At 37.4% G+C, this 25,761-nt stretch overlaps 2 protein-coding genes and 1 long non-coding RNA gene across 13 annotated transcripts; 1 reads left to right on the top strand and 2 right to left on the bottom strand.

The window, feature by feature from the left end:
- The first annotated feature begins 1,082 nt into the window (after nt 1-1,082).
- LOC131313512 (protein CYSTEINE-RICH TRANSMEMBRANE MODULE 9-like) lies at nt 1,083-2,633 on the top strand. Its single transcript, XM_058341850.1, has 3 exons — nt 1,083-1,239; nt 1,588-1,897; nt 2,033-2,633. Exons 1-3 carry the CDS (start codon nt 1,206-1,208, stop codon nt 2,076-2,078), a joined length of 390 nt encoding a protein of 129 aa, XP_058197833.1. The 5' UTR covers nt 1,083-1,205; the 3' UTR covers nt 2,079-2,633.
- LOC131313514 (uncharacterized) lies at nt 2,067-25,761 on the bottom strand. 6 transcript variants are annotated; one of them, XR_009196221.1, is made up of 4 exons: nt 25,623-25,761; nt 25,476-25,507; nt 19,416-19,520; nt 2,067-4,086 (listed from the first exon to the last, which is right to left on the bottom strand). It is a non-coding gene; the product is annotated as an uncharacterized LOC131313514 (long non-coding RNA). The 6 variants fall into 6 exon arrangements; XR_009196224.1 differs by having other exon boundaries at nt 19,416-19,495; XR_009196222.1 differs by having other exon boundaries at nt 25,476-25,510; nt 25,623-25,694.
- On the bottom strand, nt 8,374-14,781 carry LOC131313513 (uncharacterized). 6 transcript variants are annotated; one of them, XR_009196218.1, is made up of 6 exons: nt 12,926-14,781; nt 11,786-11,916; nt 10,856-10,959; nt 9,912-9,970; nt 9,609-9,731; nt 8,374-8,770 (listed from the first exon to the last, which is right to left on the bottom strand). XR_009196218.1 is itself a non-coding variant. In XM_058341853.1 (5 exons), the coding sequence occupies exons 2-5, from the start codon at nt 10,883-10,885 to the stop codon at nt 8,758-8,760; spliced, it is 234 nt and encodes a 77-aa protein (XP_058197836.1). In that variant the 5' UTR covers nt 10,886-11,916; nt 12,926-14,781; the 3' UTR covers nt 8,374-8,757. The 6 variants fall into 6 exon arrangements, 4 of the variants coding, with proteins under 4 accessions (XP_058197836.1, XP_058197838.1, XP_058197834.1 ...); XR_009196219.1 differs by lacking the exon at nt 9,912-9,970 and adding an exon at nt 9,844-9,911; XM_058341853.1 differs by lacking the exon at nt 9,912-9,970 and adding an exon at nt 9,844-9,911 and having other exon boundaries at nt 10,856-11,916.

Below are 25,761 nucleotides of genomic sequence, written 5' to 3'. Positions count from 1 at the left end.
TATAATACAAAAGAATTTTTTTTTTTTCTTGGCCAAATTGTCAAAAGAAAATGTTTAGAATACAAAATTTTGACTTTTAATGAACTAAACGCGAATCAAACAAAATAAGAGGTTCAACACCTACATCGACCAAGCTCCTGTCTAGATTTTTAGTGTACATTTCGGTTCAGAAATAGAATTGTACAAAAAAAAAAAAAAATTGGACGAACAAAATATGCTTTGAATCTTAAACTTGCCATCTTTTTGGCACAAATCTATTTTATTCACGTAGCCATCGATGTTCGAATAAGTTAGGTGTCTTATGTGGATGATTTACTCAACATCTTTGTAAAATGAATGATTCTAATCATGACTGTGGACTCAGAAGGGATCTGTAAAAATTAAAACCGAACCAAACTTTAAACTAGGAAAACCAAAAAAAGTGTTTTGAATAGCTCAGATTTAAAGATATGTTTTTTTTTTTAAAAATCAAAATTACTTTTTTTAAATCTGAGCCGTCCAAAACACTTTTGGACGGCTCGAATACACCCAAATAGACTGAACTAGTTTGGAGCAAATAGACTGGATCCGACCCTTGTTCCAGGGGTGTGAATTCGCAATTTGGAAAAAACACAAATTAAGAGACTGGTCTTGTCTTTTCTTCTTCACTTGAGTTGATTTATCAATCTGTATGACATTTCCAACCTACCATTTCACGCACATCATCTAGAAGGAGCCTCCCACCCCTTGAAAGGAACCTGAAACATGACTTTTCAAACATAGTAGCGGCGACCACTTCTGCACACCAACCATGACGGGTGGGAGGAATTTTTCAGTGCTGACTGCATATCACGTGATACTCGCTCGGCGCATCCGGGCTGTATAAAAGTATTTTGAACGATCTGGATTAAAAATAACCTATTACCATTAATAAATTATTTTTAATTCGGATCGTTCAACACACTTTTGGACAGCCTCCGAATGAGCACCACGTAATATCCACCCGGCGCTTGAAAAATTTCTCTGACCGGTGGGTTAACCAAAGACGCCAACCAATAGAGGTCTGCCACGTCTCCCAAGACCATGACTCATATACTCCACTCAAGCATGATCAGTTTCAATATTTTCTTGCCTCAGACAGAATTAGAAAGCAGCCCAAAGTTGATTTCATCTTCTTTAGATTCATTCACCTCCTATTTCATTTTCGACATCTTAGCTTGCCAGCCATGGGAGATTATAGTAACAAGCCCCAATCCCAAGGTAAATTCTCTTCTTTTTTTTTTTTTTTGAAAAGCAAGGTAAATTCTCAACTATCAACTTTTTGCTCTCTTATTTGGCGTGTTTGTTTGATATGGGAAATGCAAATTCTCAGATATCAATTCAACGCTGGGCTGGGCTGGTTAATTTCGCCCCAATGAGTTTCATCAAAAAAAAAGGGTCTTTTCTTATTAGCAGTACAGATGCGTGTTACACTGTCTAATTAACCGAAAAGCCACGGATCTAGAACAATTGAACCCACCAAAACAAATCACGGAATAACTGTTTTTAGGATTTGACAGTGGTGGCAACAGGATTGTTTGTGTAAATTGTGTTTGATTTTGATTGTAGGATTGTACCCACCACCATCCCCTCCACCATCTGCTCCATATCCTCCACCCGATCATGTGTACGTGCCGGCAGCATATCCCACACCAGCCTATCCTCCTCCTCCACCACCACCACAGGCGGCTTTTTCTTCGTATCCACAACCAGCACAAGGATACCCTGTAACTGCAAGTCCTTATCACATAGCTCCGCCGCCAGTAAATTACCCCATGAAAAATGGTCCTACTCCTCCTGGAATTCCTGGCCCAGCTCATCCCCCACCCAGAAAGAGAAAGCATGGCTTTTGCGGACCTTGTGCATGCTGCAAGCTTTGGTATGCATCTCTCTCTCTCTCTCTCTCTCTCTCTCTCTCTCTCTCTCTCTGGGTAAGTCTCTCTTTTTCTACTAATTATACATAGTATGACTGTGAGTTTAGAAGTTAATATAACCGCTATATTTTCTAATGCAGTTGTGCGACCCTTTGTTGCTGCTGCTGCCTGGATATGTGCTTTTGAGGATCCTCAATTCAACAGAGAGTTTCTCCCTCTCTCTCTCTCTCATACTTCTTCCGTCCCAAAATGTTAAGACATTTTTGGAATACAATGTCATTTTCAATTGCATATATCTTTCAATGTGAATGTCAAAAAATATACAATATAGATCTTGTTGACAGATTTAATTAGTTCTATTAAACAAAGTTTTTAAAATCACATACAACTTCATAAATCGAAAGATGTAAGTAATCTGAAATGACACGTAGTCCTGAAAAGGTCAAATATTTTGGGACTAAGAGAGTATTATATATGATATTTATATATATTATGGCCATAGGTTTGTAATAATTCCATAAAAGAATTAAAGATTTAATCTTTCATACACATTTTCTTTTGGACTGCATGTACAGTTTTTTTTTTTTTTTTATCCGCGACTGCATGTACAATTAATGAGATAAACTGATTCCGACTCATGAGAAGGGGAAAAAAAATTTCTCTTTTTTCTCTACCAAGATTGTATGTTTGGATTCATGGGCTTTAATTGCTTTTACACTATGCCACAGTTCAGATTACAAAGTTGGGATATTTCTTTTGGAGTAGAACAAATGGGGAGCCATAGAGATAATTTATTGTTTTTTGTTAGGTTACCTAATTGTATGCACAGAGTCAGAGCCTCCTAGGCTCTTATGGAGATGAGAGTTATTAATATAGGTTTCTTCGGGCAAAGTTTACTTTGACCCCATGTGATTTGAGCCATGTGCGGATACATTCTCTATGGTTCAAAAGTATACACATAACACTCTGTAGTTTGTGAAATGTACAGACATACACAGACATAATCCATACCGTCATATTTTTCATTCATCTTAACAAAATTTCAAAATATAAACACCCCTGTAGTTTGCCTTATCTTTTTCTTTCTCGTCATCCAGAAATTCGAGATATAAACAGATCACAGGAATTTGAGTTTTTCCCAGGATTTCAAGCTAATTAGGTTCAACTCTTAGAAGAGAAAAAACATAGAGCCAATAGAAGCCTAACATAAACCATTTCTCAAACAAATATTTGAAACCTGTTGTCTTAGTGTACGTAATTCCGAATCAACACGGTTCAGAAACAATTTTTAACATATTCATCACACAAGCCCTAAACTCTTAAAAAGTAACAACCATATTCAAACAAGAAAAACAGATGCATACTATTTTATGGAGTAATTCATTTTGGAATTTTCCCTTGCACCGGTTGTGGGATTAGTATTTATGTTTCCCTTCAAAGCGTATCGAAAAAAGACAGGACAAAAAAAAAAAAAAAAAAAAAAAACACCTCCAGAATAATTCTTTAAATAACACACTCACGAGTGTGGTGGGTGCACCACACTTGTTCGTGGCAATAATCCATGGTGATGAAGGATGTTCTTGAGATGTTTGTACCACTTAGCTGCATTCATTAAAGCAAGTCTTCTAGGACCACAAACAAACACACAAACAATTCTCTCTCACACTCTAAAACAACGCCGCCTTTGACCAAAAAGAACAAGAGAGTTTATCTAAAATTGGCATATTTACAAACACCAATCTCGGTTACTAATGATAACACAAATTGAATTAGATTCTGCTCAGCAGATAAGCACTCCATCCTCGAGATGACACTAGTATACAATCAACGTACGTTAGTAAAATAACTTCTTCTTTGTTTTGCCAAAGAGCAACAGTTAATCAACTTACTTACAATAAGCAGTTCCATTATAATTTAGCAAAGATTAGAAGATTTCTTTTCCTGATAATTTGGCCAGAGAGCAATAATGAATGGTAACATATTGCACTCTGCACCAGACTGCGTTGCCGGTCCAAATAAATTAGAAAGATGGTAAACTCACAATCCCAGTAACTCAATTTCACATAATTCAACTTCATGAGTACAAGGATGATAAGCAATACAAAGAGTCGTCATTTGAGAAAGAACCAGGATTGAAGCATGTAATTCCTGTGTAATTGAACGACTTCTGCTCGCTTTTGTCCCCCAACACAATCTGCATAGGGACCAAATAACAATACAGGTTAGCACTACTTTTCCATTGTCCCTCGTGCCAACTCTGAGGGAAAATATTTTTGGTTTCTAGTTAGCCAACGTACTGCAGGAAGAAATGGAATATTGCAGTCTATGGGTTCATAAAATTCTTTTCACTCGTAACTTAGGCAATATGCTTATAAGTTCCTTGTTAGAGGTGATCAATCTAATCAGTTGACATGAGCTAAGAGTACAAATCATGCAAATCCTCCAAAATTCAACATTACAACACCCGCCCAGATGTCATCCATGTGAACTCAAGAGTCAAGATATCTCATTGGTAATTTTTCGGCTTGGTATGTCTCAGTTATTCTATAGTTTGTCGAAAGCATCGAAAAGAAGGGAGCCTCCAATTTTAGGAAAAACACAGAATGTTTAAACTTCAAAATAAACACGATAGAACAGATGGGAGTCCCAAATTTTAGAAACACACTGAAATCAGAGAATTCAAACAAACATTAATGATTACTGCCTACTAGAGAACTAGTAACAAACCAACACACACACACACACACACACAGAGACTGATTTTCAACAGCTCAAGAAAATATGTTTCCAATAGAAACATGCCATGTTAGCAGCAAAGGAGAATTTTTTTTATCAGCACCTGCCCTTTGATAGGTCCATTACGTAATTCCTTTGTGGTCAAGTTATTGAATAGTTCATGCGAAACACCAAAGAGCTTAATTTCACAATTTTGGCAATTAAGTGACATAATTCTACCAAAACCGAGTAACAGCAACTCCAAACATTTCAAGCAAACGGTGTTTAAATTTGGTGTTGAAAGTTCGTAGTTTTCTACTTTAGATGATGGTTCAATTTAGGACCTTGATTTAATTTACCACTATAGTTTTTGTAGTTTTCTACTTTTAGACTACAAAAAAGAAGTTCAAATAAGGGAAGGTAATTTACTGTCTTTTTTTTTTTTTTTTTTTTAAATGGAAAAAATCTTATTATGGAAACTTGACAATGGGTACATCAAGTTGGGGGAAAGGGGATTGGGGATCCAATCAAAGGTAGGATAAAAGAAAACACATAGAAGGCCAAAGCCCAAAACACCCGAGAACCAAGCCCATAACACCCTAAGAGGGCCAAAAGCAATGGGCCAAGCCCGAACACCTATGGGCCTCAATAAGCCCAGATCAAAAACACTCCAAACCCAAAGAAAACAAAAACGGGCCAAGCCCAGCCAAAACCCAAGCCTAACCTAACCGGAGCAGATCATTGCCGCAACCAAATGCAGGACATGAGAGTTTGTAGATTACAATTCATGATTGTTGAAGAATTTTTTTTACGAATTGAAACATTTTTTGAAGTTAGCAAACTACTTTCACTATTCGGTCAAGTTACAATGCAAACCCCATTTTGAGGTATATGATACGCACCCCGTATCATTTATCAATAAGAGTCGAACATTCACCACAAACATGTGTAACATTTCACCAAGAAGATGTGCAACATTTTGAACTAAAAAGAAGCATAACATTCCCTATAAAGAGTCGCAATATTTAATCTTAAAGAGGCTTTACGTTGTACACCAATAGACGTAACAACTATAAAGGTGCATACCATATGCACCCCTAACAATAAAAAGGCATAACAATCACCAAAATAAGCCGTAACATTTCACCCAAGTAGGTGTAACATTCACCAAACATAGGGGGCCAGTGTGCATTGAAGCATTTCCCTTATTTATTTGAATGAGGTCATTAGCTTCTATATATCCAACTATCCAATTGAACAGAACCATCGTGATTCAAGCCCTTTGTCAGTATATTTTAAGTTGATCGGTCAACAGTAATAATATACATTACCGGATCAAGTTAAATGAGTTTTGTTGCCTATAAAAAAAATTAAAAAAAAGGTAAATGTGATCATACCGGCAGAATGTTAAAATGGTGGGAGATGGTGTGGATATCACCTAAGTCTGGTAGGAGCATTATTAGAATATATGCAACTTGATAATGTACTCTTAATCTTCTATTCGAATGTGTTATTTTCTTCATTATTATAAAGTAACAACTTCAAGCCAAACCACTGTGGAAGGTGATGCAAACCAGGTCGTTCAAGCAATACTCAATCGTGACAGGACTTATGCTGACTATGACTCGATCATTTTAGATTGCATTCAGCTTGCGTCTCAATTTTTATCTTGTGTTTGTTCTCATGTAAAGCGGGATTGAAACAAGATAACCCACTTGGGCTCCGTTCCGCTAAGGTTTTTAGTTTTTAAGTATTTATTTTTCATTTTACGAGACATGTTATTTTCTCACAATACATCACCTTTATTTTAAAAAGAGTACTGCTATTTACACCCACCAAACCGTACCGACGGTGTACCGACGGCCGCGCGCGGCCGTCTCCGGCCACCGGACGGCCGATCTGATCCGTCCAAAAAATTTTAAAAAAAAACCGAGGGGCCCAGCGCGGGAATCAACGGCATCCGATGTGTGTATGGTGCTTGATCTAAACACCCTATTTTTCGTGTATATACACAAAAAATAGGGTGTTTAGATCAAGCACTCTACACACATCGGATGCCGTTGATTCCCGCGTTGGGCTATTACATATATACACGAAAAATAGGGTGTTTAGATCAAGCACCCTACACACATCGAATGCCGTTGATTCCCGCGTTGAGCCCCTCGGTTTTTTTAAAAAAAAATTTTGGACGGATCGGATCGGCCGTCCGGTGGCCGGAAACGGCCGCGCGCGGCCGTCGGTATGGTTTCCCTACAAAAGTGGTCGGTACGTATAGGATTTCTCTTTTAAAAAATAAGTACTTATTTGAGCACCCTGATGCATATTAAAGCCATACCTATGGCATAAAGTTTTTTGTCTTTTTGACCAATTCTTTTCAGATTCAAGTCAAGTCTTTACTTAGATTTGAGTCAAATTTATTTGTTAAGCCATTCATCTCGATGAGAAGAATTGGAAAAATTTGAAAATATAAACCAAAGTTGAAAAAAATTCTTAAAAGACTACCTATTATTGTATTTAGCGTCATGATCGTATATGAACTTTTTTTAACTTTGGTTTATATTTTTATACTTTCTTGGTTCTCCTCATCGAGATGAACAATGTGGTGTAAAAATTATGACAAAAAAGCTTTTAAAAAAATTGTAACTAAAAGCCATAATTGTTTTCTTTTTCTACTGTTCTCAATTTCGTTTTTTGACATTGAAGTTTTCCTTGCCGAAGAAACAAATAAATAAAGTTAAATAAATAGGAAAAAAAGTTCTACCAATCTGTCAAAATGTGGTAATCAATAAATGGTTTTTTTTTTTTATTGTTCGGCAAAAAAAATTCTACTAAATCTTTCAAAATGAGGTCAACAATATATTACACGCATACCGAGAGTTGGGGCTTATAAATAGTGGACTTCTATTGTCACCAAGACCACAAGCCTCTTTCGGTACCCTCCCCTCTCATATACTATTTTCTGTCTTTGCTTTTCCATTGATCAGAGAGAAGAAAAGACATGGAAAACCTAAAAAAGTTCTCAAGCTGCAGAGGTGTGGCATTTGAGATCAAGCCTCATTTCAACCCATTTGGCATCACACTACAAGAAAATTTAGATTTTATAGCGTTTGAAAAACGCTGTTAAATGATATAGACAGCGTTTTTCCGAACGCTGTATTAGCCGATGTTGTTAAAAGTCTTAGACCTTAGACAGCGTTTTTAAAACGCTATAGTATGGTAGACTTTAGATAGCGTTTTTAAAACGCTATAGTATGGTAGACTTTAGACAGTATTTTTAAAACGCTATAGAATGGTAAGACTTTCTACAGCATTTTAAAAACGCTATAGATTGTAAAATTTCTATAGCAATTTAAGAACGCTATAAATGTTAAAATTTCTATAGCATTTTAAAAACGCTATAGAATGTGAATTTTCTGTAACAATTTAAGAACGCTATAAATTGAAAATTTCCCACAGCATTTAAGGAACGCTATAGAATTTGAATTTTCTGTAACAATTTAAGAACGCTATAAATTGAAAATTTTCCACAGCATTTAAGGAATGCTATAAATTGAAAATTTTCCACAACGTTCAAGGAACGCTGTAAATTCAAGGTTTTCTATTATTCACCATAAATTTTCGCCCCGCTGTCCATTGTAAATTTTTTACTGCATTTTTGACCTGCTATTCCAACTGATTTTTAGCAGGTTTCTTTACTTTATACAACCTACAATCCAACTTGAATAGCAATCCATATAACAAGTTCATACAATGCTTAAAAAAAAGATGGCAGCTCCAATTACTTCCTTGGCAATATATTTCACAATATTGTATACAAAACCAGTAAAATGTCTCCAAACATCAAAGAGATTACCATTACAAAAGAAATTCAATATACTAAATGTCCTTCCAACATTTCTATCTAGTACAAACCTTGTCACCAAATATCAACAAAAAAGCTTTCCAAAACATCCATGTATCCCAAAAGTGGAGTTCAAATCTTACACCAAAATATTAACAAAAAGGCTTCAACCAAAACAATCCTTCCAAAATCTATCCATCCCATTAGTATCAACAAAAAGGCTTCAACCAACCAAGCAATAATGATAGCCATCACACTAGCAAGATCATGCCTATATCTTCAGCAAAAAGTCACAACAGCACTTCTTTATCAACCCATAAACCTACATATGGAAGAAGCAAACATTTCAATTTGATGGAGTTATAACAATTTCTACTTAACATTTCAATTAGAAAAAGCATCTTCTTTCAGATTATTCAAAGGTGAGCTTGGTGTATCATGTTCAATTTTTTCCATATCATCCTAAAAATTGCATAATAAAAAATCATTGTAAATGACCAATGAGACTGTGAACATATATAACAAGTAGAACACACAAATAACGAATGAGTTTGAATTTAATGCTCAAGCAGCCTCTCAAGCATGGATACTCTATTTTGGCCTTCGTACCACGTATCGGTATCCGATACTGATACTGATACTCTCGGATACTCTCCGTACATATCGTGTCTGTATCCCGTATTCGTATCCGTATCCGTGCTTCTTATCTTGGACTAACAAGAGAGGTGGTGGTGGGTATAACAAAGTCAAGCATGGCTCATGCATAATACTACAGTACGACTACTAAAATCAACCAACAACGTAGTACAACGGAAATAGAAATTTCTCACTTGTCACTTGTCAGCATTAGGCTGGATGGAAAACAAAAGGATTAGTTACAAAAGATGATAAGCATGCATTTATTAGATACTACTCCAAAACATGATTTGTGTGAACCTAAAATGAACAAAATGAGTTATCTGTTAAGAAGTAGTTTGGACTCCAAGGAAGATTCTAAGTGTTAGACATTTAGGCCAACCTACATTTAGGCCATCCTTGTTGGGGGGAATAAGGCACCCAAAAAACAAACACAAATATCACCCAAAATAGTCTTAAACCGAGCAAAAACCACAGCAGAAACGCAGCAGAATATAACTTACAATTACATTCCCATCACATACCAGCAGGGGTGGATTTGTGCCATGACCATTGTTTTGCCATCTTGGGGTTGTGGTGGTGTGTTTGTTATGATTGCCGAACCATCAGAAGTGTGGTGAAGCTGCCTCTCCATTTTTTTCTTCAACCTTCAAAAGATCCAAAGGGGGGAAGAGGAAAGCAATTAAAAAAGCACATAAGTTGTCAACTGACGATCGAAAAAAGCCTCAACAGAACAACAAAGCACAAATCTTCATCTACCTATATAGCTTCTGTGACTCACTTTCCAACTTGAAAGAGATATGAAGCAGAACACACTTGGACCATACCTGCATGAATTTTGAAGGACTTCCATTATCCACCATCCACCAAGTAAGGTTCCTCCAATCTAGAAGGGTAAATGAAGATAGATAATTCTTAACTTGAAATCCTCAATAAGATAAGAACTATCTATAAGCTGTCAAAGGGAAGTTCAATAAATAACCCTCACGAAGTTGTGTAACTAAGAGGGCAATCAAAACATTATAGTACGTTATTTGATCCATGTGGTTTGTGTTGGGGGGAATAAGGGGCCCAAATCTCACACAAATATCACCAGTAAAACAGTCACAAACCGAGTAAAATCGCAGCAGAAATGGAGCAGAAACGGATCGGATTTTCAGCACACAAATAAACCACAAAAATGCAGTTTTTCAACAACAAAACAGAGCAGGAAATTTCAGCAATCACAAGACTTATCTAGGCACTAAAACGCTAATTTCATTCACTTGATTCACGCTTTACAAAGCCTTTTCCTTCACCTTCAAACACAGCACACACGAGCACACAAAACCCTTTTTCTTTTCTCTTTTCTCTCTGTCTCTCTCTGTCTATGTTTTTCTTTTCTCTTTTCTCTTTTCTCTCTGTCTCTCTCTATCAGAGTGAGTGCAAAAATCAAGAAAAGTACTAAGACTTGGTTACACAAACTTATTTATCAGAACTGGAGAATAGCACGGTTTCCCTCATTAATAGCACGGTTTCCCTCATTTATCACCACAGCAAAGCACAAAATCCAACTAATAGCAGCTCTAAAGCATACAAAACATACTAAAATATGCAAAGTTTTCGAGACTAGAATAGCCTTCATTGCACCTATAATGACAAGAGAGTCGTACTTTTGTATTCATCATAATCAAAATATGGTGTATCCTATTCAACCTTTTTCAATTCCATCTACAAATCATACAGTAAAACATCATTGAGCAAAAAGAATAAAATAGGTATTAGAAAGTACCAGCTCTAACAGTATTTCGGGGCCAGGCATGTCCTAATTTGGTGTTGACATTTGTTTGCTACGCAAACTCACGCTATCCATCCTTAGTAGGAGCCATGGTGCACCTATTAGCATAAAAGAATAAAGTAGGTATTGTACCGTGCATATAACTTACTAACAGTAAGACTGATATGGCCATAATCAACACTATGGAGCAACCAAATAATCAGGCATACATATGATATGCATAAAAGGGAGTCCACAAATACAGTCATATTCAGAGTAGCATCAATGCAGCACTGATCGCAAATAACAACAAACAGAAGCAGCCAATAAGTACAAAATAGAAGCATAAGAGTAATGAGGTTATCTATCATCACATAACTCAACCATATGTACACAACACAAAGAAAGTTTTCATTTCAATTTTTCAACAGTCGTACACCCCTCGGGAGTGGTAGAAGTGATTTCCAAAGATGTCTTATAAAATAGCTGTGTCACAGGAATGGAGTTGGCCCCAAGCATTCTTCATATCATTAATTTTCTACCATGGTTTTCTCTAAGTCTACAAAGTTCAGTTGCACCCACTGGAATGCATGTTACCTTTCAAGGATAAACATGAAGTAGTATTAAACACCCAATAATAAACACCCATTGCTCATATAGCTAACAAAATAAGTATTAAACTTTAAAACCTATTAAGAACATCTGTAAAAAAAAAGAGAATATTGAAGTGATCTGAGAAGGAAAAACATTAACAAAAAGAATTCTAGGAGCAGAACTATTGATGGTACTAGTTCGAGGGCAAAACACATGTTCAGGCTAATAACAACCATTTCATGTCATTTTTCACACCTTTTTTGCAATATAATGACCTAACCCATATAACGAGTTGCCAACAAGCATTAAGAGATTTGCATACAAGCACATTTTTTGATTGCATCTCATTACCTTACCAGGATATGCATTTGTGGCAGCCTTCTTAAATATCTTCATGCAAAACAAGAGCTAAGAACTTCAGTAACCTGGAGTGTCCAGTGGATGTGATCGTAACCTTTCTTTCTTTTTCTTGGTACTTGTAACTTTTCCAAACAAGAAACAAAAGAAAAGGTCTCTGTTAAATTAAATAAGCCAAAATTCAGGTGTTAATTGTCGGCCCATACTGCATAAGGGAGTAGTGCTATAGAACAAAGAAAAGAGCTGAGACAAAAAACTGAAAATTAAAGAAGCCAAAATTCAGGTGTTATTGTCGGCCCATACTGCATAAAGGAGTAGTGCTATAGAACAATCTGCAGCAGATAAATCCTGAAATGAGTCAAAATGTAGGGTCCAGGCTGCAAGTATGAAGTGTAAATACTAGTGAAATGTCTGGTACTAATTGTTTTGTAACCAGTTCTCATTATTTACGAAATCAACTCACAGGTAATAACTGGGAAATCCAAAGTAATATGTTAGTCTTTAGGTCTTCCAATTTTACAAATTAATGTAACTGTTGACCAGTCCAACTGACCAAATCTTTCAAGTTATGTATTTTGGACCCTTTTTCACAAACCAAACTAATAGTGAACCCATAGACAATATCTTGGAATTAGTATAGGACGAGTAATACAAACTGGAATTACCATTACCACAGATCGTCAATATTCAACAACCACGTTACATGGATGGGTTGTCCAACTGATAAGGAATCTCTCCACCAATTGTTGCAGCCAAACACTCCAAATGTATTCCCTTTGGGATTTGGAATCTGATTCCAAGCTCTATCCCGTGAATAAAATGGGTCTTTACAGAATCAAGTCATTCAGCTATTTGAATAAATAGGCCTAATCTAAAGCGACCAAAACTTAACCAACATTGGTGCTTAAACCATTAGAGAGCACAAATGCAAAAACATGACTGTTGCACCACTTAAATTCCAGAGTTTTGAGGTATCTTATGGGCACGATTATATGCACAATAAGAACCCTGGTAAGCATGGGGCACAGGAGAGAGAAATATAACTGCTAGCACAATATCATCCCAACCACAACAAGAAAGATGCCTGCACCGCCACTGTACCAAGTGACAACATTAAGAAGGAAGAAGGATTACCTGTAAATAGGATTAAAATAGCCAGCACTAGCATCAAATGCTCCAACAAGAAGTGAAAGCGCCACAAAGAAAGCAATCCAATAACGATCTATCATCTGATTGGAAGATCGATAAGAAAATGTAAAATTGGAAAGCATGAGTGATGCAATTTAAAAATATGGAGAAAGAAGTTTAGTTTCACGGCATGAGACTTGCCTAGCATCCGTTGAATCAGGGCTAACAACCTATCTTTTTTCCCAATACTTTGCAGACATAATACTTCAATTGGGAAAAAAAAGCTCTACCAATCCAAGGAGAGGAATTCAATTCAAAATTAATAAGAAGTTATAATGACTGTTCTTAGCCATGTGATTAGCAGACGATGGAATCTTGGTCACATGCACGGGTAAACCAAACAACACCGTATTTAATTAGTAATAAAGGAGCTCAAACCCCATTACTATATATAATATGTTCAAACATAACAAACAGAGGAAGGTTTTCACATATATTACTGGAAGACAAGGATTTTGAACGAAGGATTTTAATAATGCTACCATAATTTTTAAAGAAGATGAAGTGCAGTATGCTCCACATCCAAATAAAATTGTGTTGGAAAGTGAAACTCTAACTTTTTTGGAAACATAGAAAGTGCCCTTTATCATCCTATAACGCAATAAGTTCATAAAACCAGAGTCCAAACTAAAATAATGCTGAATTTGACTTCAAAGTAAGGCTGAAAAGGGTTTATAACATGCCATGGAGCAACATATTGATGAGCCCAATCTATAGGAATCAGAGTTAGCAAGTCTGTTGAAAGTAAAATAGCCTTGTGTTCATTTATCATACCCCAGTCTCCCGATACAAGATAAACAATTAACAACCCTTTTTCCAGATGCTTCCACTAGTATAGGTACAAGATGTCCACCCTTGACCCTAGTCCCTCGGTAATTTCGCATAGGCCTTCTCCAGATTTCCGTGTCTGACAACTCCTAATCAATCCTGGCAATCTCAAACTAGTCTTGCTAAAACTAGCCTATTAACTGGACTGCTGCCCATGAAACTGAACCTCAAATCTAACCCTACCCATTTCTCAATAAGTGCAAGCACTCTATGCCAAAATCTTCCAAAAACTAACGCCCGTCTGTTATTGATTGCCTACAACCAAATCTACTGTTTGTGCCTTACCCAGTTCACATCTGGAACATCTTAAAGATCCACAACACCTTAAAGATGTAAAGAAAAGGATAAAGGTGCAACTGGGATTCTGTAAAGAAGAAAATTATAACATGGAGTAATAATTATCTTTGGCAGCTAGAAAATCAAATCCAAATCCTCTTAAATGGACATGCCACTCGGGACCAAGCTCTTTGGACCAAGTACTTAAACTCAACCCGCAAAATAAAATAAAAGCACTCAGTGTTTATAAGTGCAGAAACTACAATCCACAACACTACACGGCATACCTTGGTTGGATTGCCCCAAGGGCCCTTAGTCCCTGGTGAGAAGGCTCAGATTTGAGTTAGGAGAATCAACCTCACGAAAAACAAATGAAAAAGTAATGAAAGGGTCTGGCTGGCTACCTACTAACTCTCACAAACATACTCTGCTGTAAGTGCAAGTCTTAATTGGAAACGAACAGTTTAATTCAAAACATTTACTAACTCAGAAAATTGTCTTTCTATACACGGATCCATCAGAAAAGAGAATGACAAAAATAATTAGCTTAAGCCTAGTAAGGCACCAGCAAAATTAGTAGACCTAAATTTCTTACTAATTAATCCAAATGTGTTATTCAATCAATATCCAAACTAATCCTTAAACACAAAAAATTAATCATAAAGACATCAACAAACATGAAGTCGTGAAAATAGATACACTTACAGAATAGTTCCTGTATGAAGACCCTGGCCCACTTTGAATGGCAATTGAAAGAGCAAAACATGAAGATATGTATAGCCCCTATGTACAGAAAACTTGTATTGGTTAACAATCTTCAAATCATTCAAAACCCACATTGCCTAATACTTAGAAAGTTAAAAAAAAATAAAAAAAAAAGTGAATCAAGCTTTACTCACTCACACACACACATAAATAGAATCACAGACCAACCAACATCAAGCATCAATAAGTAAATCCCCGAAGAGAAAGCAAAGCCTAGGTAATCGGCTGAATATACAAAAACAAAATGAGTTCACTTAAGTAATAAAACTTGTTTAGGGCTGCTAGTAGAGGAATTTTGCTCGCCAAAGCCATAGATCGGTTGTGCTTGGGTGCTTGGGTGCATGCGCAATGGAGGGATAGAGATCGAGAGGGATATAGAGTTTGACGAATAGGAGGAAATCAAGGACTAGCATTCAGCGAACAGGAGGACCTAAATCCGAACCTCCATCATAATCGAGATCTAGGGTTTTGGTAGCCAAACTGCTGAAATAAAAAGCCCAAAACGAATATATATATATATATATACGTACATATATATCGTGTCTATTGAGAGAGAGAGAGAGAGAGAGAGAGAGAGAGAGACCTTGTGAAGTAGAGAGGTGAGGGTTGGGAGCCGTCGACCGTTGGTGCTACTGAAGGAGATGAACGTCATCAATACGCCATGGTTCTGGGGGTTTTTTGCAGAACAAGATGTAGGGGAGGAGGAGAGGAACTGGTGAAATCGAAACCCCTGCTCCAATTCGCACGAACAGATTGAGAAATCTCGCGGAAGCCTCGCTCTTCTCCTCTGTTTTGTGATTTGAATTTCAACGAAGGAAGGGCCTAGAATTTTTCGTGGAACGCTATTGAATGGTTAATGAAACGCTATAGTATATTAGGCGCGAGTGTTTTCTCCTGTTCTAATCACTGAATGCTGTAATTAATTCCCTATTATAGCATTTGTATAAAAACGCTATTAACTAATGTTATTAAAAGGCATATTTGTTGTAGTGTCACAACCACCCCCATAGCCGCCACCTCCCCAATCAGGGGAAGCAAAAGTTATTGGTTTCCATGGAGGAGCTCTTCCAAGGCTTTCACCTACTTCAACACCACTCTAAGGTCTCTGAGACGCAGTAGTGGCCTTCTGTGATCTAGAGCTTGAGGATGAAGACGATCATGAGGAATTAAGTCGCAGTATAAAGTGTATGGAAGATGGTCATATACAACACGAACTGAATCAAGTTTCAATTTCGAAGCTTCCAATTGTTGAAAGCAAAGGCGAACAAGACCAGAAGCCAAATAAGCCAAAAGAATCGAGATTATCGATCATCATGCTCGATCAAGGCCTTTTCACAGTCTACAAGCGACTCTTTGTGGCGTGTTTGGGCTTAAACATCATTTTTTTGCTTATCTCAGCAACCGGAAACTTCCAATATTCAACAAACCAAGCTGCTCTTTTTTCCATTGGCAACATTCTTGCTCTGACCTTATGCCGGAGCAAGGCGTGTTTGAGGGTTGTTTTCTATTTTGCAGTGAAAGCTTTCGGCCGGTCGTGGGTCCCACTCCGCGTCAAGACTGCCATCACATCTCTCCTCCAGTCCCTTGGGGGGATCCACAGCGGGTGCGGCGTCTCCTCCATCGCCTGGCTCATGTATGCTTTAGGCCTCACTCTTAGAGACAGAGAAAACACTTCCACTGAGATCATTGCAGTTGCATTTACCATTCTCTCCCTCCTCTCTCTCTCTCTTCTCTGGCAGCATTCCCTTTAGTCCGCCACCTCCACCACAACATCTTTGAAAGGACCCACCGTTTTGCCGGGTGGACCGCTCTTGCCCTCGTTTGGGCTTTTATCCTCCTAACAATCTCTTACAACCCGAAAACCAAATCGTACAATGGCAACCTTTGTTCAAGACTTTTAAAAAGTCAAGAAGTTTGGTTGACTGCAGTGATTACAGTACTCATAATCATTCCATGGATTACAGTGAGGCGAGTCAAAGTTAATGTCTCTGTTCCCTCCACCCACGCCTCGATCATCAAATTTGAAGGTGGCATCAGACCTGGTATATTTGGTAGAATCAGCCCATCACCCTTTTCAGAATGGCATGCTTTCGGAATCATTTCGGATGGGGAGAAAGAGCACATGATGTTGGCTGGTGCAGTGGGTGACTTCACAGAGTCCTTGGTCTCGAACCCACCAAGTCACCTTTGTTGTATATTTAGTATACAAGAATATTTCAAAACACTTTTTGGGCCATATATTTTTATTTGGGCTTTGGGTAATTATATGTGTTTTTAAAATTAGGCCCATGTGTAATTGGATTTAGTTTTTATTCGAACCCACAAAAAATTGTTTTAGCCCAAAACAATTTTACTGTTACTAGCCGTTGGGCATTTGCCCGTTGGTTTTCCGTTGGGCAGTCTTGCCGTTAACACCATCAGTTTCTAGCTGTTAACAGCTAGCACTTGAAGACTTGGTCAAACTAAAAAATCTATATATACACATATGTCTTCCTCCTCCATAATTTTCTTTGACTACTACTGTCAAATTCTCTCTCTCAAGAAAAAACAAATCACTCCCAACCAAAATTCTTTCCTTTCTTTTCAAAGCTCTTGTGTTGTGTGTTCTAAAAAGAGGAACCATCAAAGAGAGGTTGTTCAATCCTCATCCAACTAGTGCGAGTTAGGAGGAGAAGGCTATATAGTTAAATCCTGGGAGGTTGCGTGCCACGAGCCCTACGCACCGAGTCATTGGCTCCGAGGGGGTGCGAATCAACCTTTAAGGACAACGCCATCGGCGTGCTCTATAGCTCGGTGAGATTGTTCTTTGATTTACTTTATTGGATATTTTAATTTGCTAGAAATTGTGCATTATACTACTAATTTTTCCAACAACCTTTGGGTCAGAGCCGTTCATTTTGCTGGAATTCCTTATCTCACGAACTTGTATGCTAGGGTTTTGGTGGTGGCTACTGGCTCGGGCATTGGCGTATTTTTGTCATTACTTTTGCAGCCTTGTGCGGCTAACGTTTGCTTGCTTTGGGTGGCAAAAGGGATTGAGCAAAACTTTGGAAAAGAGATCAAGGAGTGGGTGAGTGGGTACCCGAAAGATAAGGTGATTATTCATGACACCGCAGTGGTCGGACGCCCCAACATCTCGCAAATGTGTCGATGCTGCGAGAAATTGGGGGGCTGAGGTTGTGATCGTTGCAAGTAATCCTGAAGGAAGTAGGGATATTGTCAATGCATGCAAAGCTGTTGGAATTTCCGCCTTTGGCCCTATTTGGGACTCTTGAAATTTATAAGCAGATAACTTCTTCGGTTCAAAATTAATTTGTTTTTACAGTCCCCTTTTTCTCTATCTAGAAAACTCTCTCCTACTTCTCTCTAGGAAACTCTCTCCTCCTCCACCCCCGTGGGCGCCTCCTGGTTCCCACCGGGACACTGCTGGGTGTATCCGGTTTCAGGCCTAACGGCGTTGTGGCTTCTTGTCGGGTGGTGGTGATCAAGTTGGGGATGTAGCTCGTGGCTCCGATCAGTTCTTCCATGTGGCTATTGGTGCGGAGTTATGGTCTGGTGGTGGTGGCTACTGTTGGAGGAGGTTATGGCATGGCGGCTGGGCTAAGGCCGGTCTTGGGTGGGGGCGGCAGTTCTATTGTTGTTGATAGGTTTAAGGTTTTTCAGGTTTGTGCTTGACCCAATAGGTGTTTTGGGTTTGGCCATTTAGATGTGGGCTTGGCCCAATGGGTGTTTTCTTGTTTGGCATTTTGTCAATCTCGAATTGGGTCTCGTATTGGCACATGATTGTTTTTATCTTTGTTTAGGGATATAATGTCATCAAATACTTATTCCCTTTAGTCTTTGTAACAATTTCAAAGATTAATAAAACTTTCTTTTGTTGTTCAAAAACAAAAAAAGATTTGTTTTGGTTCTCACTTGTTTTGTGTCTTTGTTTTCAGGAATTTGTGTTCCTCCAAATTAAAGAAGATAGTAATTTTGCTATGTGGTCTTAGTTTGGAACCTAAAGGAGTATACAATAACCAATATTTCCGAAGGATATAGGTAGAGTGGAAGCCTTGACATCCATGTATGTTTGTCATGTTATGATTTTATTTTCTCATGGTTACTGAAGCAGCATAGAAACCTGAATAAGGCAAGAATCTCATGTAACAAGCAATAACAACTCTTGTACAACTTCAATGAATCCTAGGATTACATAACTACAAGAAAACAAGAGATACTCTCACAAAAGACACTCCATATTATTCGTCAACTCATTTGCCATAAGGCTTACAACGCTTATTTATACGCTGCTAGGACCCTAATATATTAAGAAACAAATAACCAAAAGTTAATACTCCTAACCAAGCAAAACCATCACCAAAAACAAGAAATATAACTTAGACCTATTGATTCCTAGAGAGTTTTAGAAACATTCCAAAACAAGCGGCATTGAATTGAAACTTCATATTTTAAAGATAATAGCAAATCAAATCAATCCTATCATGGAAAATATGTGAAGGTTTGGAGGATTTTAAGAATATTCAGATTTCGAAGGAAAATCCACCAAAAAGATCTTATTACTTACCCTTTACCTCTCATGTTGATCCATGTACGTACAAGCCTGCATCAGTTGTAGACCGATTGTAACTCCGTATGTATGTCAGCCTTCATGTTTTGAAATTTAAAGAGCCTATCAATTACGGCGTTTTTTGAATATGCCAATTTCATCTTAACGATATAATGCATGACAATCCAGAATCAGTTAGACCGTAGTTGCATGATTCCCCAACCAGTTACTTTTCTATTCTTTCTGAGTAAAGATCTTGCATCCGGATCCCCTTTAAATAATACTCAGGATGGGTATATTTGGTCCATAATTCAAGTGCATGCAGATTGGTTTGTTTACCTTTTCATTTGGTTTGTTATGCATATATGTATGGTTATACGCCACATGAGTTATCTTCTACCTAAGCTTACTTAATTATACTGAACCCAGTTAGACCTCAATATATTGGGAAAATCTATCGGACACCTTTTACTTGCGAAAATTGTAAGGTCCGAGACATTGCTATTTAAATCTAAGAACTGAGAAATCATTTCAACCTTGAGCAAGTATTACAAGTATAAAGCTATATATTGCAGGCATGCACGAGCGGATTTGTGAAGAGGTACCACGTAACCTTGGACTTTTGATCATTACTGTAGTTTCCCCAAACCCTAAATGTAACTTCTTCTTTTTGAAGAGCAAAAACAAGATTATATTAACCCTAAATGTAACTTTCATTTAACTCCAACCGTATAATACTTATAACCCTTATCCTTTTTCTGGATTTTGCAGCTTTCTATAATGGTTGTTTGGGAGTTGCATTACACAAAGCATTTTGCCACAGTTTATTCTCCAAAGCACACAATAGAGTTACAATCTAAGAATCACCCTTTTAGGAGCTTTATTTTGCATTCTCGTTTTTCCTGCACTTGTAAAGATGAAAATGCCCCCAACCATTTGAGCAAATTTCATCCTTGTCCTCAACCTTTATTGTGAATGGGGAATTCATTTCGGTTTGGAGTAATTTATGTTTTCATTACGTAATAATTTTGTTTTCAACATTTACAATTCCATTTCTTATCTTGCTCATGTCATATATATGACCACTTTGGACAAAAGCCAACGTATTAGTAAGGTCAAAGGATCAGTGAGGTAATTGAAACTAATAAGTAATAACTATATAAAATATCTTCACTAAAAAGGGTAATTCATACGAGAAGTAAACACTTATACTAATATCTGATTGATGAATACTATCTAGGACAACATGGCCAAAAAATAACAACCCATAATATATTTTCCACATTATACTCTCAAACACTACTATGCAAATATTTTCCAAACACTACATCAAAATCAAAATATATTCTAACTATAATTCACAATCCAAAATGCAAAAAACAAATAAAATAGGCTCCCAAACGCCCCCGTCTAAGCAGAAGTCGATTGAAAAAATGTGGGCATTCCTACATCCAAGAAGAAGGGTGGAAGAAAGCATAAAAAAATGTGCAATGTTCAAACCTGTTGTTGCAGCTGCTGCATATATTACCCATTTCTTCTGAAGGCATTACAGGATTCATCTTAATATGACTGAGGCATTAACAAGCTTCTTTTGTGGATATGCTCTCACTCTGTTATGATGCCTCAAAGTATGAACACTACACAAAACTTGATTTGATGGGAAAAAAATACTACTGTCTTGCTTTCTATGTCAGGGTAATGGCATTTTTATTTTGTATTTTAACACTTTTGCCTTGGCTACTTCAACCTATATAATTTACTGCAAGTATAGCCAATGGCCTAACCAAGTTGAGACCAATATCAAGCCCAATTCGGTTTTGATCTGGCCTTTTTTTAGGCCAATCATCAAACACGTTGGGGCATGATTATCCAGTGTGCATTTTGTTTGAGCTAGCGTCTCCATATATACCTAATCTTTCTTTTTCTTTTTCTTTTGGTTCGAAGTCAATAGAATAAAAGAATTTTTGAATTTGCTCTTTTGGGTTTGGCTTGAAGGTTTTTTTTTTAACAAAGACACAAAATAGGTTTATTACTAATTCACTGAGGGCCAACCACCCGAACATCCTCAAGTGCAAGGGCAGACAGCCACATTTTTGGGAAAATCCCTCCTCCAACTAACCTTCCTAACAACAAGCAGGAAATTTTTAGCCACTAAGTGAGTTGTCCTGTTACAATCAAACACAAGATGAAAATTGAGAAGCAAGTTAAATGCAATCTAAAATGACACATTCGAATAGAAGATTAAGAGTAGTAGTGTACATCATCAAGTTGAATATATTCTAATAATGCTCCTACCTGACCTAGTGATACCCACACCATCTCCTACCATTTTAACATTCTGCCACTATGCTCACATTTAACATGATCCAATAATATATACTCCCTCCATCCCTAAACAAGCGTATGGCACGCAAAACTAGGCCTTACAAAACATGCATTATAAAAAAAATTAATTTTTATTCACAATCTAATAGAACTCATCGCTATCTATTGATTTGTGAAAATAAATTGATTTTTTTAACGAAACAAGTGCATCTTTTTGAAGGCCTAGTTTTACGCGCCGGACACTTATTTAGGGACGGAGGGAGTATTAATTATTATTGTTGACCGATCAACTTAAAATACACTAACAAAGGGCTTGAATCACGATGATTCTGTTCAATTGAATAGTTGGATATATAGAAGCTAATGACCTCATTCAAGTAAATAAGGGAAATGTTTCAATACACATCGGTCCCCTATTTTCGGGAAATGTTACCCGTATGTTTGGTGAATGTTACACATCCTTAGGTGAAATGTTACGGCTTATTCTCTTGTTGCTGTATAAGAATCCTCTTCTTGTTGTACTAGGGTTCTGTAACAGACAAATTGATCTCGAATCCGGAGTCTCAAAAATCGTCAATTGGAATTCGTGCTTAATGTAGATTTGTTTCGAACAGCAAAAAAGAATACTATTAATCTTGTTTGGCAAGCCTTACAAGAAAGAATTGCAACCAAATCTATCCTACTTAGACGCAACATTACCCTCCAGGTCAGGACTTGTGTCCTTTTTGCTCCTCAGCTACAAAAAAAACTCCAACTCATCTCCTTTTGCATTGCTCTTTTTCTTGGAATATTTGGTCTGCGATTTTTCATTGGTGGCATTTGGATTGGGTATACCCTCCTTCACTCACTGGTTTGATGCAACTCTAGCTCCCAAACACATTCTAATTGTGAAAAGATTTGCTGGGAAACCACCATCTATGCAGTTTTGTGGTCTCTGTGGAAAGCAAGGAATGATATCATTTTTAGGCCCTATACATTGAAGGTAAGTTTTTTTTTGTGATGTGCGGCACAAGGCAAAATTCTTACGATCGATAATTTGATTAGAAGGGGGAAGATCATTGTCAATTGGTATTGTATGTGTAAACGGGATGCGGAGACGGTTGACCATCTGCTTATCCATTGTTTGGTGGCGTGGGAACTTTGGGCTTTGGTGCTTTCTTGGTTCGGGATACAGTGTGGACTGTGTCTAAAAATGTCATGGAACTTCTAATTGCTTGGAGGGGAGTTAGAATGGGTAAGAGAATGAAGAGTTTGTGGGCCATGATCCCACTTTGTTTGATGTGGGTCTTATGGTGTGAGAGAAATTCGAGAGTTTTTGAATGGGTGGAAAAATCTGTGTCTAGGATAAAATCATTTTTTCTGCATAGCTTGTACAGTTGGGACAAGGGAGAGTGTTACCCATCCCTTGACCAATTTTTAGATTGGTTCGAGCTTTTCTATTCTCTTGGCAATGTATGATGCCTTTTTGTTCTGTGGCATTATTTTGTATATACGGGTGGCATGCCCTTTATGCCTTCTTATCAAAAAAAATATCATTTTAGGAATTCTACACCATAATTGGATGATGTGGTGGATATTGTCAACTTTCGTGTGGCTACTTGGGTGAATGGAAAATGCAACTTATCTCTCTATTCTATTGGAGACTTATTTTGATGGGATTAGGAGACTTATTTTGTAATGTCTTGAGATGTTACGGTTTTGGCTGTTTATCTTTTTTCTAAACTTTTGTTCTTTTGTCATTCAACTCTTTGTTGGATAACTTCTTTTCGGGAGTTCTCCAAGCACATGATTAGATTGGGTTCTTCCTCTCATTGATGCTTGTTTTCTCCTCCTCAATGTACCCTATTGAGTTTTTCTTAATAAAATTTTCTTTGCCGATTAAATAATAATAATAATAATAAACTTTGGAAACAAATACAAAGATTAAAGGAACCCTAAGCATGAGGCATCATAACAGGGTGAGAGCATACCCACAAAAGAAGCCTGTTAATGCCTCAACCGTATTAATGTCAATCCCGTTAATGCCTTCAGAACAAATGGGTAATGCAACAATTGCAACAAAAAACTATTCATTTTTTATGCTTTCTTCCACCCCTCTTCTTGGATTTAGGAATGCCCAACATTTCTTCAATCGACTTTTACTTAGACTTGGTAGGTTTTTCAAACACTGCGCATTTTGGTTCAAAGTCATACTTTGGGTCAATGTACAATTTGGTTAGATATATAAAACTCTTCCCGGGTCTAAGCTATTGATCAAGTCATTCTAAAAGTGAATGGCTACGTTACTATAATTGAAGCTAGCGTCTAAATTAATTCAGGAAAAAGGTTTCGAGTTTTGAATTAAAGGAGCAATGATATCTACAATAAAGTTGTGAGAAGTTGAGAGAAACATATAGGATTTTGAATTCAAATCCATTACATAACTATGTATATGTATAGATCCAGTTCACTATTCAAACAAATATGACTCTATTACTAGGGCTTACACAATCTCTGTCAATAATCGTCAAGAAAATTCACGGTTGATCAATTGGCACAGACTATCATATAAAACAAACCATTTTATTAGTAAAATTTACATCGATGCATGAATAGTCCAATAGTATGATTCTTACGAGCATATCTGCTCTCAATCATCCAAATGAAAAAAAATAAGAAGAAGAAAACCATTCCATGGTGGTATTTGAAATCTTGCATGAAATATGAAGAGAATATTAAAATCCATTCCACTGAAAGCAAAGAACTAACTACGCAACCTAATGCTTGAGCCACAATCAAACATCACTCAATCGTTGCCACCGGCCACCCCCAATGATATCAATGAGAAAAGCCCTAAATCAGCTCCCCAAACAGCCCTGAAGACAGTCTCAAATCAGTAAGAAATCAAACCCCAAATAGCTTCCAAACAGCACCCAAATTAGACTCCATTCCTTCCACCTCAACCAAACACCCCATTGCCGCCATGTTGCTGCCACAAACAGCCCCCAGGTCTGCCCCTAAATCAACCCAAAAATAGCACTCAACCTCGGTCCCAAATTACCCTCGAACAACCCCCAATTCTGCCCCTAAAACAGTCCTAAGGGATCCCGAAAGCAGCCTACAATCAGCGCCCAAAACCAGCCCCAAATTTAACCCTAAGCAACCCCCATTTGCCCTAAAACAGCCCTACAAAAAAAAAATTACTAAAACCTGCCCAAAATAAGCTCTGAAAACATCTCTAAAAAATTGCTAAACCACTCCAAAACAACCCCCAAGCTGCCATAGCCCCACCCTTATTCGGCCTCTATTAACTAGAATCATATTTGACTTAGAGAAGACAAAACAATAAAAAAAATTAAATTAAATTAGCTCCATTAAAAAACTAGGGCATAAGGCATAGGGGAACAAGTATCAGAATAAAGAAAATACTAAACAATCTCACTATGTTGGAAAGTTCACTTATAAGTGTCCGCACCCGAATGAGCAAATTAAATAAACTGATCAATAAATTATTTTCACGCCACTATGGGAAATCTATATAGAAAACATCGAATGGGTTACATTGACTTTGTGAAGCAATCGAGGAGGCTTACAGGTAGAGGGGGAGTCCAATACTTACAATAATAGATTAACACATCTACTTGACCTAGATTTCAACACATTTAAAACCTTGACCTCTATTTCTCCAAAGTAAGAAATTCAGAACCTTATCAAGAAAAGTTGAGAGAGAGAGAGAGAGAGAGAGAGAGAGAGAGAGAGAGAGAGAGAACTCACCCAAATCGGAAAGGTGATGATTGATAAAGCCTCTGCTAGAAAAAAAAAAAAAAAGGGGGAATGCGCGCATTAGAGGTCTAGAAATTGGGGGAGGAAGGTAATGAAGGGGATCCATAGAGGAGAAGAGAGAGAAGTCAAATACCATACCTAGAGAGAGAGTCGGAGTTGCAGTTGCAGTCACAGAGATGGACGGGGAGCGGTGTGATCGAGTGAGGCGAGAGCGTAGAAGCTTAGCTTTGGAATGAACCCCTAAATATTTTCAGGCTCGCGCAGTGAGAAATTAAGG

The sequence above is a fragment of the Rhododendron vialii genome, chromosome 13a (assembly GCF_030253575.1).
Source record: "Rhododendron vialii isolate Sample 1 chromosome 13a, ASM3025357v1".
Lineage (NCBI taxonomy): Eukaryota > Viridiplantae > Streptophyta > Magnoliopsida > Ericales > Ericaceae > Rhododendron > Rhododendron vialii.
The sequence above is the reverse complement of the archived record's forward strand: the minus strand, read 5'-3'. Positions and strand labels throughout refer to the sequence as shown.